The sequence below is a fragment of the Sprattus sprattus genome, assembly GCF_963457725.1.
Source record: "Sprattus sprattus genome assembly, chromosome: 2".
NCBI classification, from domain to species: domain Eukaryota; kingdom Metazoa; phylum Chordata; class Actinopteri; order Clupeiformes; family Clupeidae; genus Sprattus; species Sprattus sprattus.
In genome coordinates, this window is record NC_137921.1 from 46,049,228 (window position 1) to 46,066,858 (window position 17,631).

Below are 17,631 nucleotides of genomic sequence, written 5' to 3' on the forward strand. Positions count from 1 at the left end.
CCCCTGTATTGGTAAGTGTGTGTGTGTGTGTGTGAGTGTGTTCCCGATGTTGTGGTCCTGGCGGTACAGAGCTTGTGTGTAGAATGGAATGTTGATGTTGAGTCTGCAGCATGAGGCCTGCAAGCTGTCTGCTCAGAGACAGGTGTGCTCTGTGTCCACTGACTGCTCAGGCTGCTCTCCCTCGCTCTCCCTCTCTATCTCTCCTTTTCTCCATCTCACCTGCCTTCCCATCATTGGTCTCTCTTTCCCCTGCGGGGTGTCTCTCCCTCCCATTCTGCCTCTCTCTTTCTCTTTGTCTATTTTTCTCTGTCTTCTTGTCCACCTCCACCTCCATCTCTCTCTCACCCCTGTGTATCTCCATATCCCCCCTTCCCTGGTTTCCTTTTTAAACATCCCTCTTTCCTTCAGTCTTTCCTTCAGTCTCTGTCCTTCTCTCGGTTCAGAGGGAGACAGGAAGTAGGTGATTCTGTGGGAGCCGTCACTGGCCTGGCATGGGATTTACCCATGCGGCCGCCACAGTATCCTGCGGGCCCAGAGTCAGTCTGGCGCGTAATAAACATTTGATAGATGTTTAATAAACATTTGCATGGCTGTGTCCCTGGTCCCCTCCTCATGTCTCCTCGCTCTGGCCCCTAGGAGAGTATCATGTCTAACTGCTGTGGGGACGTCTACTGTGTAAAAAATTCCAGCAAACAAACAAAAACAAGCAAGCAAACAAATGCCTGCCAGTTTTCCAAGATGTTGATTTATCAAACAGTGGTTACTTTTTCCACTGGCACTCCACTCCTCAGGTAGAGGTGTCTGTGTTTGCAGACCTGGAAAGCTGAAAGCTCCTGTCCGGTACTGGAACGAGGGACAGACAGAGAGAGAGAGAGAGAGAGAGAGAGAGAGAGAGAGAGAGAGAGAGAGAGAGAGAGAGAGAGAGAGAGAGAGAGATAGAGATAGAGAGAGAGAGATAGACAGAAGCATTAGAGTGGACACACTGAAACACACAGAAAGGGAGTATGAGAGAGTTAGAGAGTGATGAAGGAGATGGATGAGGTGTGTGTAGCAGATGCAGACAGACTCAGGAGAGATCAGCACACCGTCTGGTCTGTTTGCCAGGCCTCTGCGAACAACAAGCCCCTCACAGGGCTCTCTCTGATGGAGGCCTGGCAGCACGGGCCCTGGGTCTGGAGCTCCGAGGCCCCTGCAGCTTTCAGACTGAACAGGTCTGTGCTCCAAACTGCTGAAAGAGAGAAGGCAGACAGAGAAAACAGGGGTAGTAAAATAGAGTGGGGGGAGGGAGAGTTTGGAAGATTTAGGCCGGAGTTTCAGAGGGCAGGCTTAGAATTAGTGGTAGAGACAGAGAAAGAGAAAGATGGTGAGAAGAGCAACACAGTGAAAAGTAGAGCCTAATCTGCAGCAGGAGTAAAGGATGCAGTTCTCTCTTTTTCTCCTTATCTCTCTCTCTCTCCATCTCTCCACTTTCCTCCTCCCTCTCTCTCCTTCGAGACGCCGCAGACATTATTTAATGGCCTTTGCAGATGTTCACCACAGAGAAGCATTCCATTTGTTTCACTAGCTAGTAAAAATGAAAAAAAAAACTCAAATGAAATACATTTATCCCGTCCGACTCATGGGCCGTGTCTAATAACAAGCAATTATTCGCCTTGAAGGATTCATTTAGCACGCAGTGGGCTCCTCAGGAAACCGGCGACACAAGCGCCTTTCATTTATGACCCTGTCAGAAGGCATGGGGGACAGCATCTATCCCACTTTATATTTTGATAGATAGCTCCCCTAACCTATTTCTTGAAGTCTTTCAGTGCGGCGTCAGGTTTGATTAAATCACATGCCTTTTTGTCTGTGGGTAAACAAAAACGGTCTTTTTTGTTTTCTGCTGACATGCAGCCGTGGCGTCCAGTGTTGTCTCTGTCAACAGCTCAAGCAGCAAGCCTTTTTTTTTGCATCAGGCTGGATCTCTTACATCGATACCCAGTGTTTCAAAAACATTTCTCTATCCACCATGGGAACGCATTCTTTGTTTATTGCCTTCAATTCCAATTCCATTTTTTCCCAGTGGGTGAATGATTGTTAAACAAATGCTCAGCTTCCTTCGATTATTGTCCTGATCTTCTGTATTCTCTTCCTCTCCCTTCCCTATTGGACTTTATTGTCCGTAGACCTTACTTTTTCCAGTAATTTAAATAGAAAGAAACAACATTTGCTGCCCGATCGGCACTGTAATCTTTTGGCAATCTTCCAGACTACCTCCCCCTCTCTCATTTCTGGTGCTTGTTATTCCACCATTTGTGGTGCAGGGGGAAAAAGTGAGTTTGAGTGGTCTCAGATACAGTGGGGGTAGGGTGAGAGGGAGGGAGTAAGAGAGAAAGAGGGCGTGATGACCACTGCCTGGACAGGACCCTGTCCCTAAGGGAGGAAGAGGTGGAGGTAGCAAGTGTGTGTGTGTGTGTGTGTGTGTGTGTGTGTGTGTGTGTGTGTGTGTGTGTGTGTGTGTGTGTGTGCACCACAACAAGGTTTTGCCATTAAGCTTTTGTCAGCCCTCTCCCCCCACACACACACCATCATTGCTCTGTCACTTCTTTATATCTTTCAAAATGGCCAACTCCGTAAACATCAAGCACTTCAAACAGCAACATCTTTACTTCTCCCTAGAGGGCCAAGACAGAGGAGTATGTAGGGGGGACTCTGGAGCTTACAGTGACATATCTAGCCCACTCACAGGAGACAGGGCATTGAACAACACCCCCCTTCCCATAAAACACACACACACACGCACACACCCTTACACACACATACACTTACATACACACACACACACACACACACACACACACACACACACACACACACACACACACACACACACACACACATACTAACATATCCACTCCAAACAACCTGGCAGACGGCAGAAAAGGGTAAAAACAGATACAGTGAGCAGCGTTGCAGTGAGGGGTTTCTGTCATCGCCGCAGACGGAGCTGTGCCTCTGCCGTGACTCGTGCTGTCAGGCTGATCACACGCAGCACATGCACAGCAGTGACAAGCAGGATCAAACCCTGACTGCGTCTGTCCTCACCACACTCATCATCCTCATAGTAATATATATATATCTTATCACTGTTATGTGCTGCACAAGGGCTGTGCTCAGTAACAAGCAGTAGATGGAGAGAAAGAGATGTGGAGGTTTAACACTACTTTATTAAATCAGTTGTCCACATTTTCACATCAATGCACCATTAAAACACATAGCTTGCTCCATTCAACTTCCTGGAGCGATAGAGAGTGGAACAGGCAAAAGATGATGAGTGAAGGATAAAGAAAAGGATAAAGAGGAGAGAGAGAGAGTGAAGGTAGAAAGAAAGACAATGAAATCATTGTCAGGGAGAACAGAAACTCAACTTTACTATCTGCCCCTTTCTCTTTCTCCTTCTCCTCCTCCTCCTCCTCCTCCTCCTCTGTCCTCCTCTCTCGTTTAATGCTTCCCAAATGTTGCTGTGATGGCTATCGCGGGCCGCTTGCGTGTTTACGGCGGTGCATTTGAAATGTGAGTGGGGGTCGGGGGTGGCGCGCGGGGGGGGGGGGTCGGGGGTGGGGGGGTAATTGTGGGCCCACGGGCCGGAGCGCTGCGCCTCTGAGGCCTGACCTGCAGGAACGCTTGGCAGCAAAGCTCTCCCAGGAGCCCCCCCGCCACCTAATGGAAAAGGCCTGTCGTGCACGCCTCGCTGCAAAGCCTTTGGGCCCCTCTCTCTTTCTCTCCATTTCTCTCTCTCTCTCCCTCTCTCTCTCTCTCTCTCTGTTTGGGTTAGGTGGGTTTTTATCCCTCGCTCTGTCCTTCTACATCTCGGTTTTCCTTGAGCACTCCTTTTCTCTCAAATCAATTCACTTTACAGTTATTAAGTTTAGTTCAATTCAGTTTGAAGTGGATTCCTTACCATGACTTCACACACAACATTGCCAAAGTGAGAAATGACAACGTCACAAAATCCATCTACAAACAAACTGTTTAAATGCTTCACCATCACCCATGGGCACCTGACAGAGCCCCAGGGTCCAGTGGAGTCCCTCGTGTCCCCACTCCAGTCGTGAGGGAGAGTAAAACCCCATGCTGACCCTGGGCTTTGCAGCACGGTTTGCTTCTTAAGCAAACAAGTGCAATGCAGGGAGTGGCGGTATTTACCTGAGATAGCAGTGATTTTTGCTGAGTGTTTGAATAGCATGAAGTCCAGGGGAGAGCTACAGGGTCATGTGTGATAGTGGCTTCAAAGGAATGTGTATGTGTGTGTGTGTGTGTGTGTGTGTGTGTGTGTGTGTGTGTGTGTGTGTGTGTGTGTGTGTGTGTGTGTGTGTGTGTGTGTGTGTGTGTGTGTGTGTGTGTGTGTGTGTGTGTGTGTGTGTGTGTGTGTGTGTGTGTGTGTGTGTGTGTGTGTGTGTGCACGCGCGTGCGCGCGCGCGAGTGAGTGAGTGAGTGGGGCTGGGGCTACAGTAGGGCCTGTGAAAAGAATTATCACTCAGCTCTTACCTCTGCTTTAACTTTGCTCAACGCTCCAGCTCTTCTTGTGTGTACGGTAGCCCAGACAGCTGTTGACTTCAGGAAAAGAGAGACAGATAGAGGGAGAGTCAGACATAAAGAGAGAGAGAGAGAGAGAGAGAGAGAGAGAGAAAAAGAGAGAGAGGGATGGAGGGAAGCTCATTTGTGTGAGCAGCGACTCTTTGCTGGGACCTAACTGTGCTTTTTCAGTCCAGCAGACAAAACACAGACGTGAGCGTGAGTCTCTCCGTCTGTCCCGCCTCATGCTGCTGTTAAGCCCTCAGGTCTGTCAGGGGGACCCCGCTGGGTGGGTAAAGAGCCTGAACTGCCCCCTGTCCCTTTTACTTACTTTAGAGAGGGATGCCAGAAGTAAACAGAGAGGGAGAAAAAGGGGGAGTGAGTGAGAGTGGAGGTGGAGGTGAGGAAGAGTTCAGGGGAGAGACAGAAGATGAACAGAGAAGGGATGAGGCAAGAAGGTAAAAGATGGAGGGAGCAAGGAAAGAGGAGAACACAGACAGCTGAAGAGAGAAACAGCACTGTAAACCCAGACAGTTCTACTAACTCATTAACATTATGTATTCAGTACTTAAAACCTGGTATTTAGTTGACCCAACTTAAAATGTATTAGTTTTCTGAGCAAGTGCAGACGTTTTAATTGTATAGGAATGTATTTGTTTGAGTTAACATTGCCTGATAACTCAAAAAATGTTAGTATCTGACGTCATCAACGTCGTTGAGAACACCATTGCAAAGCTCTTGCGATGAGAGACGGACACAGCATACTTAAGGTAGAGGAGTCGTTTAGTAATCGAGGGGTTGGAAGGTTGCTAGTTCGATTCCCCACTCCTCCTTACCAAGTGTGAACCCCTAAACTGCTCATGATCTATGAATGCAAAATTCCTTGTCTGCTAAATCACAGATGTAAATGTAAATACAGTGGCAACACTGGGAAGGCTGTCGACCAATGACAGTTCTCTCTACAGTAAGAGCTTGCGCAAGAAGTTGGAACGTAAGGAAGATACCCTTTCAAAAACTTGTAAGGGCGTAATAACTAGTTTGAGAAAGACCCAGAGAAACACATATATCTGACGAGGCTAAAACCTTTACGATTTTGGAATAATATGAGTTCAGAGAACTCAAAAATTATGAAAATGCTAACACAAAAAATCAGAATAGCCGATGTATCATTTTTGAGTTAAGTTTACTTAAAGTAAATAATATATGTACTCAAAATGTCTTAATCGGTAACATCAAAAGTTTGGAGTTCTTTGAACTTGTTCAGGTTTACAGTGAGGGAAGAACAGTAAAGAACAGAAAGAAGTGTGTATGTATGAGGGGAATGACAGCCAAAGAGAGTATATGCCTTTCAGTGCAAATTATGCAAGCGTACGCTTGGTGTGTGTATGTGTGTGTGTGTGTGTGTGTGTGTGTGTGTTTGCGTGTGTGTGCGTGTGTGTGTGTGTGTGTGTGTGTGTGTGCATGTGCATTCAGATTTCCTCCTGAGTGCGGCCTGTGTCCCCGAGGCAGAAACTGAAACCTCGTCCTGAGACTCAGTAGCTGCTGCAAAGGAGCCGCTGTGATTGACAGCAGTGCTGCTCGTTACTACTGAGGTGTGGGAGGGTTAGTCACAGTTCAGCGGCACGCGGCCCCAGCAACACCACACCATCTCTGAGCCACATGTTCAGATCATGTTAGAATAACAACTTCATCAGGAAGCTGCAGAACGTAGCCTTCAGCTATTTCAAATGGGTCACTTAAAGCTGGGGTCTGCAATTCTAATCCATTACATGTTTTTATCACAATCAGCAAATTGCTCCTTGGGTCATCTGCCTATCCGTTCAGTAAAACTGTGACGTTTCGAAACCCTGCTGCATGTTGGCATGAAAGATGGCAGTACGGTTCGAGGAGAATCTGAGGAGATGATCTTAGAAGCAAGTGGTGGTTAGTAGCTCTTGCTTATGTGCAGGGCATCCATTTAAAACAACTTGGACCTCTTTTCTCAGCCACTTAAAGGAAGAGGGCAACAAAGTTGCCCATGTTAGGAGAGAGCTACATAGGGGAGGTGATGTTAGAAAATAAGACTTTGGACATCTGGAGCTTGACACATATGAGCTTAAGGTGACATATTGTAGCTAATGTGTGCATGTTATGTGTGTGTTGGACGTTAGCCTTGTACTGGCGGCCTCAAGGTGTACATTTGATTTATTTGGCTTTTTTATTTTGACTTGCCTAATAGTTTTCACTTCCATAAATCTAGCACCTTATCTATTAATTAGAGGGGAGTTGCAGGATAAGGGGAAAGCCTCCTCAGTGTTTGTGTAAGCATGGTGTTGTTTCCAGGGCTATTATCTTATCTAGGCCCCCCTGATAACTGTAGGGATTGCTTTTAGCCCGGGGTCTTGGGTTATTTGCTAGCTGGAAGATGACTTCACAGGGGTCTGCTTTGAATAGCTGCCCAATTTTATGCCTGTGTAAAATTCCTGCGATAAGGGTCTTGGCAAGCTGACATACCGGGTTACTGCAGCTCAAACTCTGGTGCTGAGAAAGACACACTTGGATTTCCAGAGTTCAGAGCGAGGGCATCTCCCCACTGTTACTGTCAGAGGTCAGAAAGGCAGATATGTCCCCTTTTTGAGCTGGGTTCGTCTTAGTGTTATTCTCTGTTTTCTTTTGCTTTTTCTTCCTTATATGATTGATAATGTAAACAAAGAGGGGCCTACATATACCACATATTGACAGTGCCTGCTACGACATCTGCTAGCACTTAAAAGACAAATGTTCTGTCTCAAAGACTGTTATAAGCATAAGATATGAGCATTTTGGTAAAAGTAAAACTTTGGAAAAGATAAAGTTATAAAAGAAGAAACATTCTGTAAATGTACTGCTGTAATGTGATGAATGTAGGAAATGCATAGTGTTAAAAATAAAATGATAATGTAATATTAAAAATTATAGAGTTATTGTCTCCCATGTGAGGTTATTGTCTGCAAAAGCACCCCACAATTAGTTTCTGTGATGTTTTCCCCTTCCCATCCCTTTTCCATCCGAGATAAACAGTTTTGAATCTCTCCTGCAACTGATGTCTCGTGTTGTCCCCCTTCCTCTCTTCAGGTCCTCTGTCACGGAGCCCGTGTGAGCTGCTCCCGGTGGGATCGGGGCACCCAGTGCAGGCCCAGCTGAAGAGCTTCACGGCGCTGTCAGGCTGTGCCAGCCGGGGCACCACCTCCCTGCCCCAGGAGGTCCACATCATTAACCTGAGGAATAGCGGAGGATCCAACGTGCCCGGGGAGAAGCCTGCCGAGGTAAGCAAAGTCACTGAGGCCACAGAAACCACAGAGGCCTCTCACCTGTACGGAGCAAAAGACACTTTGGGCCTCAGTATCAGGAAATTCAGTTAAAACTCCTGCACAGGATTGTGTGCATCATACAGTATACTATGAAATGCAGCATGAATAATTTGTAGCTCCTAAAGAGATGGTACAAGACAGACCTAACATGACAGATATAACATGACAGATATGACTCAGTTATCTCCCCCATCTTATAGTCCATACATTTGAAGTAACGGTGAATGCTGCACACAATACACCTGTAACACAGGAGGCAAGGCCTGTGGTATTTCCTACACCTGCACACACACAAGAGGAAGGTGGCCAGCGCTCATTCTGTGGACTGATAGTTTCATGGCTTGTTTCTTGCTGCCTTTTAAAGACAAAATACCAGTCCAGAAATAAAACCTTGATTCCTCAAAAAAATTGCCCAACTTCACAACCTCATGCCCTGGCTTCCTAAACTGAGTCAGTTAATAAGCCACTCTGCTCCCCTCTGTGGCGGCCCTGAGGCTGATGTGGATTGTGTCCGTGGCACGCCGCCATCTTAGGTGGGAGGCTCAGCGGGGGTGTGCGCTCGACAGCAGCGTTGAGATAATTGATTCTGTAATTGCTGGAAGGCTCCTCTGGCCCTGGCCGCTGGTTCAGTTCTGCTGACTGGGGTGTTTTCTGCGTTTTTCCTTTTTTTGCGGGTTCCTCCCGGAGAGCGGCGTAATTTTCTTGTTTAGTTTATCATCTTTCAGCAAGTCTGGAAACGGGGCGAGCTCCCTTCTGAAACTGAATGCAGAGACACAGACCCACACACACACACACACACACACACAGGCATGCACACACACACAGGCATGCACACAAACACACACACACACACACACACACACACACACACACACACACACACACACACACGCACACACACACACAAACACATACAAACACACACACACACGTACACACACAGACACACACACACACACACACACACACACATACACACACATACACAGGCATGCACACACATACATTTTCACATAAATGTAGACACACAAGTGCTAACTTTGACAAAAACTCAGACAGACTCACTCACACAAACACATTGTGTGTGCACGGATACTTTCAAACACACTTGCTCACGCCAGCATGCAAGAGCTGTCCAAATGTGACCCCCTCTCGCTTTCAATGTTTAGAGGTCCTGAGTAGTAATACCCAGAGGCAAGAATAGAGCAAAAAAGGTAGAAGATGAAGAGAAAACAAAGCCTGTCGATCTTTATGCGGGGCACAGTCCAAGAATAACAAAAGTGGGGCCCCGAAGCCGAGGGGGTCCATTGGTATGGTGAGAGTAAGCCAGAAAGAATTGAGAGACAGTTAGGAAGAGAACGAAAAAAATGAATGAGAGGGTGATTGGGCTGACACACGCTGGATAAATGGAAGCAATTGTTCAGGTCTATCAGCCATGTGTATCAGGGAGACTGGTGTTTCCATTGTGGTGCATGGATGTCAGACACTAAGTGCCACTCAGACAGACTATCTGTCCCCCTGGACAAGAGGAGACAATGAAGTCTTCTTTCTCCTCGCCTGGGTCCATAGTGTGCTTTCTGCATCAGGGGGGTTCGGTGTTGGCAGATTCAGGACACACACTGCTGCCTCTTGTCGCACACTAGAGCTCCCCAACACCTCCCTTTACCGCTCCAGTGGCAGCTTCTAGACACATCTTATTTGTATTATCAGCCCACTTTATTGTACTGCTGGCCTGCTCCAAAATGGCTACTGTTCCTTCAACTTGGGGCCTGCGACAGGAAGCAGAAGAAAGGGCAAGGCAGCGAAGGATTGTAAACATCCGCGGACGATCAGATTGTTGTTGAGGGCTGCGCACCGTGAGACAAAAAGCGGGGGGCAGAATGTTATCTGCTAGTTGATTCCGGGCGGTAAACAACGGGCTGCTATCCCCCCTCCCTGCTTCCCCACTTTTTTATGTCCACCCATCCCTTACCCCTCCCCCCCCCCCAACCTCAGATCAGAAATGCAAAAAAAAGAGCGAAAAAAGATAAAGAGAGAACAAAGACTGTCATCAGATTCTTTTGTGTCTGCCTGTTATCATGACAGAAGGAGCAGGAGAGATACGCAGACATCTGCAAACAAAAATTAAAATATTTAATAAATACAAAGCCCGGAGATAGAACAGAGGAGAAGTCGCACAATAGTTATCCACGGCTCAGTGATTATTTTATTATTCCCAGCTTTCAATAATCAGCACTTCAAAAAATAAATCCTGCCGCTGATTGCCAGCTGAGAACTGTGTTCACTTGGCAGGATTCTCAGTCTCTGATAATCTTTGAGTAATTTTTTCGCTCAGAGGTTTCATGTCAGGGTGGTTGGGTGTACAGGTATTGTTATGAGGTGCCATGTCCATCCCTCCCTCTGGGGGTCTGACACCAGAGCTATAGAGTGGAGGGGGATCCCCTGGTTTGAGTTTCTTGAGCCGTGAATCATGAGCTGGACAAGCGCCTTCTCACAGTTACGCCTCCTCAGGGCTTTGCTGTGTCCTGGGACAGTCTGTCATAAAACCCCCCAACAACCTGTATTCGAGTGTGAGAAACATCATGCCCGGGCCTGCCGCATAAACTCTAACACTCTGCAGTAAAAACAGAGCACCCATCTGTGCCAAAATGTCATTTACTTTTATTGGGTTGGCAAGGTGAATCTGTTGGTGTTTGTTTTGCTGTGACGGTTGAGTTTCTTCTGTGATTCAAAGTTGAGTGTTGACTGAGGGCACAGTTTTTTCTTTAAATGCTCAACACATCAGTAGCAAAAAAATACTAAACAGTAGTGACGTACCATTAAAGGTCTGCAAAACCTGTAGTTTTCATGCTGGATTAATTGACCTCCATTTTGCCCCATACAAAATTAGGTAGTTACTGTGGGTATCAACTGAGCCTTATTAAGTAAGCGCTGGAATAACAGTCTGCCAGGGGTTCAGTGAGTGGCAGCTGGGTAGGGGACCTGTCCTCCAGACCTTGGACGTCAAGCAGGAAATCAAACATTGATGGGGTTCTGGTGTCCTATTGCTGTCCCGCTCTCCCATGCAGCTGAAAGAGCTTTTGTGTGGACTGACGCGTGGATGATTGGGACATGACTAAGCTGTCAAGCACTTTAGAAGCCGTGGGGTTCATTGCTAGAGGAGTGAGCAGTCAGAGTTTCTTTGTGAGGAAGAAAAAAAAATGTCTCTTAGAAAAAAGAGAGAGAGAAATGCAAGAAAGATAGATTTATTGTATGTATTCCCAGGCCATTGTCACGTTGCACTGACATGCGCTTGCACAAGGCCTCACCTGTCATTACGTAAATTGGAATCATGTGTTGTGTGTGTCTGTGTGTGTGTGTGTGTGTGTGTGTGTGTGTGTGTCTGTGTGTGTGTGTGTGTGTGCTTCATTTTCCGTCATTGTAGTCAATCAAGATACCACTTAGGAAAAGGCAGTTGGGATCAGAGAGAGGAGTGAGGCGGAGGTTTGTGTCGAGTCAGATTATATGCGTAAGTGGGACGGAGGCTCCAACAAAGTACCCTAAATGAGGCAAGTTTTGTCTACAGACAGATAAGATTGTCCCCCCAGCCGCATTCCAAGCCCCAGGTATTTGTGAGACTTTGAAATATTCTGCACAATAATTTGTGTGCCTGCGATTGGGAAGGGAGATTTGGAAAGGGGAAGAGGGTGCTTTGCAGTTCGACGGCAGTGCACAATAGAGAGATGGGTCAGAATCTGTCCAAATCTACAGGCTTGGACTGAAGGAAAGGCCCCTTGCCAAACCACTCACAGAGCATTTCCCTGAAGTGAAGGAACTAGACTTTGCAGTTTCCTCATCTCAACACCAAATTCTTCACTATCTCTACCGAGACACAGCGCACGCAAGATTGGGTGTTACCTTTTCAAATAATGACAGCAATTACAGTCAGTCCATTCAGCTTGGGAGGCAATGAAAACACTCAGAACATGCTTCCAAAGAGGCCCTGAAGGATGGCCGTCATCTCCTGACATGACTTACGAGAGGGTGGGTCATTTTATTGTTGGCGCGAAGCTGAAGGGGGGGGTTACCGTTGAGAAGTTCTCCAGAGTAATACAGTTTTTGTTATTTTGGTTTTTATCACGTTGAGGCCAACTTTTGTGTTTCTCATTGTGTGTCATGTCTGTGCTCAGGGAATGGTTGTGTGATGTAATCAGAAGATGGGAAAAGTGTGGGAAAAGTATGTGGAAGTTGAAGATGGTGGTGGTGGAGGGGCTCCAGTCTCTGACCTGATCTGATATTAAGTTAAGTGAGGATGGGCTGGGAGACTTGAGGCCTTTGGAGTTCCAGAGGGCGTGCGTCCGCCCCTTGAGCCTTCGTTCCGACTTATGCCCTATCACTCATGGTTGTACATGCACATACACATTCAACTCCCCCACCCCGACCCCCTCGTCTCTTTACCTTGGCTCGTTTCCAGAGGTTCTCCGTTTCTCTGCGCCTCGCTGTTTGCTCAGCACATGTAGACCCTGTTGGCAAGCTCAGACGCTCTAATGAACAAGTGCGGGGATTACAAGACGAAATGGAACAGAACATTCTGCATCGCCACACCTCCTCCCCACCTACCCTCCGACAGACATCATGTACATCAACACTCACTCTGTCTTGGTTCATGAAAACATGGCCCAGATATCACTAAGATCTGTGATATCTGATTTCTTAACCACCACTCCTCCCCCTTCCCCCATCTGCCTACAAACACACACACACACTCACAAACCTACACACACACCTGCACACAAAAGGCAATGATTACACCAGTGTTGTCTGTAAATTCTTTGACAGGAGAGTAGAATAGACATACATCGAATTTCCCTCATTGAACATCACGCGCACACACAGACCCACTCATGTGCAGGACTGAGGAGGTATCCTGGTAGAGGGTTAGCTGTGTGGGTCATGAGTAGAAGGCCATATTCCCTCCCGGGCGAAGTGTCTGACGTCAGTAGACTGGGAGGAGATAAGCACAGCGAGGACGCGGCCCTGACTTACCACCTAAGGTGGGCCCAAGATACAGGGCCTTCATAGCCTGTCCCCCATCACCCATCTGTCTGCCTGTCTGTCTGTCTGCCTGTCTGTCTACCTGTCTACAGCCTGTCCTCAATCACCCATCTGACAATCTGTCTGTCTACCTGTCTACAGCCTGTCCTCAATCACCCATCTGACAATCTGTCTGTCTACCTGTCTACAGCCTGTCCTCCATCACCCATCTGTCTGTCTGTGTGCTGTCTCTTTGTTCTTGCCAGGCCTCAGTATTGATTACTATTGTTTTCTGCTCTTGTTTCTTGTTCCCTCTGTCATTTCTGTCTATTTCAATATAACTTGATAACTTTTAAATATATATTTTTTTGTACATTTATATTTATTTTATTTTCATTTAATGTATGTACTTGTATTACTTATTATACTTTGCTTATGTCCAGTTTATTAGTTTTCCATTTTTTTCTCATCTGTGCGTCTGTCTCGTCCTCTCTCTCTCTCACTCCATGTCCTTCAGCCGGGGGTTAGGGTTACTCGAGCTTGCCGCCCACCCTCTGGATGAGTTTGTGTATTTGTGAGGAAGGGGGCATCCAGGGGCCCAGACTTGCTGGGGTTTCATGTGTCCAAGCAGGCGTTGACCTTCAGCGACAGATGGAGCAGATCCTCTTAAACAATCCCACCAGCCCTGATCATGACACCCACCCCAACAGCTTCCCAAACACAATGCTCCAAGTCATGGCACATTGAGGAGGCTATAGGGTTACTCCTCTCCTCTGCATCAACAGCTTGTTCCGCAATCCTCCCCGCACACGCACTGACAAGGAGACAACGTCAGGCAGATCTTGAGGTGAAGGGAACAGAACATGTGCTGAGGGTGTCACGGCAACAGATGCCGAAGTCACAGTAACCGATTCTGAAGTCACAGTAACTGAGCTCAAGTGCTGTCTGCTAATCTTTGCTTTTATTGGAGCGTGCTGAGTGAATGTGCATTATTCATGCATTGCATACATTATCTGCGACCACTTAGTCAAATATTTACTTGGTCTGCCCAACTGCGGAGTGGATCCAGGAGGGGGACTCCCACCCCCCTTCAAGTTCCTGCCTTTTAAAGTTCATTTAATGCATGACTTGCGGCAGCCCTCGATGCTTCACTTAAACCATGACTCACATATTTTCTGCATATTTTCTCTTGTGGATCATGTGTTTGCTTATGTTAGGGAAATGTATTGGCGTAGTGTGTTATAGTGTAGGGTCTTGGTGCAGGTTCATGTCCCGTACTCGTGCAGGGAGGGGCTGTGAACTAGTGCTTGTCCTGTCCTCCACGTTGCATGACACACAACAGGGTCGAACAAGGGAGCAGGCATATTTCATTGTTTTTGTCTTCCATGCTTTCATTGAATTTCATTGGGGGGTCACTGCGCTTCTTCAGCTGTGTGTTGTGTATGTGTGTGCGTGTGCATTTGTGTGTGTGTGTGTGTGTGTGTGTGTGTGTGTTTGTGCGTTTGAACACAACCTTGCTGAGTCCAGGGTACAGGAGGACAGCAGTGGAGAAGACGAGGGAGGGGGCAGGGAGGGGGGAACATGAAGAGGAAGCAGTGTCCCGGCCACAGAACAGTCCGCCTGTTTTGGTGTTTAGCGAAGGGCTGACAGCAGCACAAGCTGGGGTCTGTGGTCATCACTGGACCGGCTCAAACGCTCTCTGTTGACGAGCAAGGCTCGTGGGGAACGTGTTTTTTTCCCTTCTTCATCTTTTTTTCCCCTCCCCAGACCCTGCTATGTACTGTGTCCGCAGAGTCAGTTTACACACCAAACCCATGACCCCCCACCCCCCCCGACCCCCCGACCCCCCTCCTTTTCCCTTCAAGTAGAATTCCAACCGCAACCTCAAACACAACGTCCACTGAGTTCCTAGTCACCTTGGTGCGGAGTATCAGCTTGCTCGATCTCACCACATCGTTGTATGTGTAATGGAACTGTTTAGAATTTATACTGCCGTCAAACAGAACTGAAGAATTGTTTGTCATTATTGTGACATTTCTGATAGTGAATAACGGCATGGCTATTCTAACTTTACTACATTGGGGAAGAGCAATTGTATGCCATTTTCATATTCCTCCGCATGTTCTGGATCGTTGTCGATTATAGCATTTTTGCTCAGTGGCTTGTCCAGAGTTCTGGCTTTTCTACAGAAAAGGCCCAGCAAGAAAATAGTTGCCCCCCCCCCTGTTTTCTTGGTAAAACAGGATGTTATAAAATGGCAGCTCCTTTGTTATTCCTTCATATTCCTGAGGTAATTGCCAAACACAGGGACATGCCTCTCATTGCCGTGACATCAGGGACGTGTTTATTGCAGAGAGGACAGGAAGCAGGAAGTCAAACAGGACATTCAGGGCCTTGGCAACATCATCTAGGCATTTCTTGGGGGGGATAGGCCCTAGTCACTCTGTCTGTCTTTAAAGGTCTTGCTGTTATTTATGGCCATGATAGAATATGTGTCAGATCACAAGTAACAGTTAAATTGCATTGCATTATAGAACAAACAGAAACTCTCACACATGTTCACCCATATAGTACAGAAGTTCATCATTGCATACAAGCAAATGAAAATGCTCACCCACACATTCACACACACACATACACACACATGCACAAAATCACACCTGCCTCCCCAACCACCCACATGTTCACAGACACACACGCACGCACGCACGCACGCACGCACGCACGCACGCACGCACGCACGCACGCACGCACGCACGCACGCACGCACGCACGCATGCATGCACGCACGCACACACATATACCCACATACACACACACACACAAACACACACACACACACACACACACACACACACACACACACACACACACCCACACTCTCACACACACACACACACAAGCACAGTGTACAGTATACTGTAATCACACCTCTTCAGTGCAGAGCAGCTGCAGGGTATCAGACCTACTCTACATCCGCACTAAACTAACATCCCTGTGTGAAACCCCAGAGAGCAGCGGCAGACCCCTGCAGGTCTCCCTCTAACCCCCACCCCCACCCCCACCCCACCCTCTCCAGCCCTCCACTTCCCCTCTGCAACCCTCAGAGAAATGAATGCCTTCCTGCACCATTGGACTGAGTGGGCACTGCTCTGTGTTAAAGAGAAAGCAGACAGCGAGAGAGTGACAGAGAGAGTGAAAGAGAGAGAGAGAGAGAGAGAGAGAAGAGAAATGCACAGCTGCACACACACACCTCATGCACCCTGTGGCTGCTGGCCCCTGGCCAATCTCCGTGGCTAAATTGGGTAATTAAGTGTAAGGCAACACCTTTGGCACTGATGGCACACATGGGTCAGGTTGGTGGCGGCCCTCTCCCCTGTGATGCCGTGGTCATTCACGCTGACAAATCACAAACCAGCTGGCACCGCTCTGGAAGCAAAGCACCAGTGTGAACAATTTCTACATGATGGTGGCAAATTAGATGGCAAATTTACTCAGCTGAAAGAGGCAGAGAGTGTGCATGAGTACGAGTGTGTGTGTGTGTGTGTGTGTGTGTGAGAGAGAGAGGAAGGTTAATAAAAAAAACTAAAAACATTTTTACGAGAGGGTTGCACTTGTGAAACTGACATCTTTATTTATTGATGAATAGATACAGCAGTCTGAGACTTCAAGGGCAGAAGATGGCCATAGCTTCTTTTTAAAGTGATTCAGTGAGGAGGGAGGTGAAGGATGAGAGAAAAATAGAGAGGGCCAGAAAGAAAGAGAGAGGGAGAAAGAGAGAGGGAGACAGGGAGAGAGCTGTGTACATATTAGGGGAAAGTTCTGACGGCTCCAGATCCCTTTTGGTCGCAGCTTCAGACACTGTCCATCTGAGGGCCCTTTAAAGCTCAACCTCAAAGAGACTTGACTTTCTCTCTCTCTCTCTCTCTCTCTCTCTCTCTGTCACACACACACACACACATGCATACACCCCTGACCTGTTCCTTCCATTAGCACTGAGCAGCACTGCCTTCACACACTGTAGCAGGCTGACTGGGAGTGTATTCCTGATCCCCTCTCCGTCTCGTTCTCTCGGGCCGCTCTCCGGAGCCCATGACCCGCTGTTCCTGACACCCCGGCTCGTTTGCACACGCTAATCCTTTTGTTCCAGGTTAATGCTCTCGATCCCATGTACTGAACAGCGGTGACCTCATTGGTGAACGGAGTGAGAGGGAGACCAGGATCAAAGTGCCAGACCCACCTCACCCGCCCCAACCCCCAACCCCTCCCCACTCACCATCCCCTCCGCCTCCATGTAGGGGATTTAGTTAGAAGAGACCGGAGAGGCCGGAGCCAGAACAGAGAAACAAAGCAGCCATTCACCCTCAATAGAGCCTTGATAAGGGCTTTAAAGTATAAGAGAGTGAAAGAGACATAGAGGGAGAGAGAGACAGAGAGGGAGGGAGAGAGAGAGAGAGAGAAGGAGGGAGAGAGAGAGAAGCTGCAGGGTGTAAGAGTAACCACCAGCGGATAAGGGTAGTGTTACTGTAGTGGCACACTGGCACAAGATTAGGGGCACCTCTCACAACTTTAATGTAACCCTTGTGAAGAGGTGTGAGGGAATGGGAAAGACAGATTAAGAACGGGGAAAGAGCGAGGGATAAGGTGAGCATGACAAAAAAAGAGTAGGGGACAGTTATAACAGGGCTAGTATTAATAACAAATGGACTTTCAGACTCAAATGACATCTAAAGAC

The 17,631-nt window shown here is 47.6% G+C and overlaps 1 protein-coding gene across 1 annotated transcript in view; it reads left to right on the forward strand.

Annotated features, from left to right (window-relative positions):
• The window catches only part of tgfbr3 (transforming growth factor, beta receptor III), a 92,529-nt gene that overhangs the window by 23,507 nt on the left and 51,391 nt on the right, over positions 1-17,631 (forward strand). The window contains exon 3 of the mRNA XM_080857764.1: positions 7,648-7,838. Coding sequence (XP_080713890.1) covers positions 7,648-7,838 — 191 coding nt within the window. The remainder of the gene's footprint in view (positions 1-7,647; positions 7,839-17,631) is intronic.